At 38.2% G+C, this 2,391-nt stretch overlaps 1 protein-coding gene across 1 annotated transcript in view; it reads right to left on the bottom strand.

Annotated features, from left to right (window-relative positions):
- Positions 1–392: 392 nt before the first annotated feature.
- LOC111875486 overlaps positions 393–2,391 on the bottom strand; it is an 11,590-nt gene continuing 9,591 nt past the window's right edge. Inside the window, exon 6 of the mRNA XM_023871780.2 lies at positions 393–1,615. Coding sequence (XP_023727548.1) covers positions 1,460–1,615 — 156 coding nt within the window. The 3' untranslated portion in view covers positions 393–1,459. The remainder of the gene's footprint in view (positions 1,616–2,391) is intronic.

Genomic DNA, 2,391 nt, shown 5'->3' with positions numbered 1-2,391 from the left:
TGTGACTTTACATGAAGGCAGAAGTCCATATGGGTGGGTCTTCTATATACAATAGGTCTTATGAGATCATTTGCCTTACTAATCACCAATATGTACTAGGACAGTAGCACACTGCTTCTATTTCCACAGCAAACTTGATGTTTGTTATGTAGCATTTAAGATTTTGTAGGAACTCTTGTAATTCCTCCATTCCATGTGGTACTGAGAATGGTCCCCAAAAAAGCCAACTTGGAAATACAGATATTGCATTTTATTGCAATTTAAATATAAATTTACACACAAAATTTTGTTTATCCCTGATTAAAATTAGTGTTTCTTGTTATCAAGTTGAGGAGACAAAAAAGAGAAATGTATTGACTTAGCTACATACTACTATTCTGTCTATGAACTNGGGGGGGGGGAAGAAAAAAAAATGTTCCTGCCAAAATTCAGGGTCTGAGTTATAAACTGCTAGCCCAAGAACGAAGATATTTGCTTTACAACCCTTAACTACAAAAACAAATAACACAGCACATGCACATGTAGCAAACTAAATGTGATGTTTGAATCCAACGGAAACAAACACATCCATAAGATATATTCATACATAACTGAAGGTATACTGCGATATTTACTATATTCCAAGACGTACATGTGACGTTCTCATAACAGTGTGTGAGCCTCCCACTGAAGCAAGCGCTCATCATGGCAACTCCAACACCCATTGGTCTGTGCAATACCTAGCAACAAAAGTATAAAAATACAGACCTCCGGTATGCTAGCATCAGTTACAACTAGGCTTGTATCAAGAGAACAACAGAACAGTGAGTCTACTTGCAGCAGACTGACTCCACCAGCAACTGCCAACTCTCATCAGCCGGCTTCACTGCCACTAGCACCGGCTAGCCCACTACTGCAAGAGCTTTGTCCTTGCCCGGCATCCTGCCGGCTCATAATCCCTGGTTGCTGTGAGGAAGAATGCCAACAGGCGCACCCAGCATCCGACAAATGGCCCTCTTCAGGGACAACAATATCACTGCCATCACTAGCTCAGACTAGTCTTCTAAAAAGGGAGCCTTCGCCAGTATTCATCAGGCATGTTCTGCTTCCCCAATCATCTGTAATATTCATTCTAAGAGCAATAAACATCTGTTATAGTTTTATGTGGTTGTCTCTTTGAGCATCGACATCCCACAAGGGACTATAATGTTTAATGTCTTCAAGGATACAGACAGTATGTTCCTCTAAAACATCGATAAAACTTCTGAAAGATTCCATTGCATTACACCCCAGAAGATTCTGATCTTCATAGTCCCGTGATACTACAATGAGAAAAATTGTACTCTGAATGATTTTTCTCTTACAAAACATCAGATAATTTGAAATTCATACTGTCAGGATTTACAGGAAATTCCAGACAGCTCACAGAACTTTTCATCTGTGTTACTGAATGTCAGGTGGAAGATCATACATGAGTTTCTTATTGAAGGAGGTTCGTGAGCCGAAACTTCTTGAAATCATGTGGATGTCGAGTGATGATGTCAGCTTCCAGAAGCATTTCAAGACAGTGATATGGACCATCTAGAGTAACATATGGGTCACCTCTCTCATCATCAAAATATGCCTTGGTCAGAACCTATAAAAAATAAACAGGTTTTCAGAGATGTGGCCCAAACTTACATATCCGCCATCAAGATAATTAACATGGGAATTAAAATACATAACAGCTTGCCCCTTGAATTAAAAAGAACAGAAAATTATAAAGTTTTTAAAAATAAATGAAAAAGTTGTTTCTTACAAAACTGTTTTATTCTATGCAGGAGCTTTTTAACCTTTATCGGATGGGCCATTTAATTTCCGGTAGGGGCAGCTGGACGGAGTTTTAAATGCCCGCCCTTCTAGAGCAATGAAATTGTAAGCATGTTTCTAAAAATGGTGTGATTTCTACATTTTTTATGATAAACGAACGAAATGAACGCTCTTTTAATGTAGAAAGAATATAGAATCAGATATTCTAATTTACAGATTTTAATATCTGTAAAAAATTTGTACACTGATTCCCAAAATAAAATTTCCTGAAATTCATACATTTTCTGCACCATGTGTTCTAGCAGTGTAATACATTTTCTGCACCATGCGTTTTAGCAGTGTAAGTCCTTGTGGCGACTTCACATTCAATGGTATCTCTTGTTGTAGCTTATTTATCGTATGGGACATGTCGCTATGCACGACTGTAGGCGTCTGAAATTCCTCGCTGCCTAATGTGTTAGATAAACACAGAAGTTAATTCTCGGAATATGGTGTTGCCAGATCGGTCATTCGTTCATTCATTGCAGTCAAACCATTGTGTTTGTAACGATTTTGAAACATCGCAATATAAGGTTAGCCACCCATGACATCATGAAGCAGATA

Source organism: Cryptotermes secundus, unplaced genomic scaffold, assembly GCF_002891405.2.
Source record: "Cryptotermes secundus unplaced genomic scaffold, Csec_1.0 scaffold358, whole genome shotgun sequence".
Taxonomy (NCBI): Eukaryota; Metazoa; Arthropoda; class Insecta; order Blattodea; family Kalotermitidae; genus Cryptotermes; species Cryptotermes secundus.
This window is presented reverse-complemented; position numbering and strand designations above follow the sequence as displayed.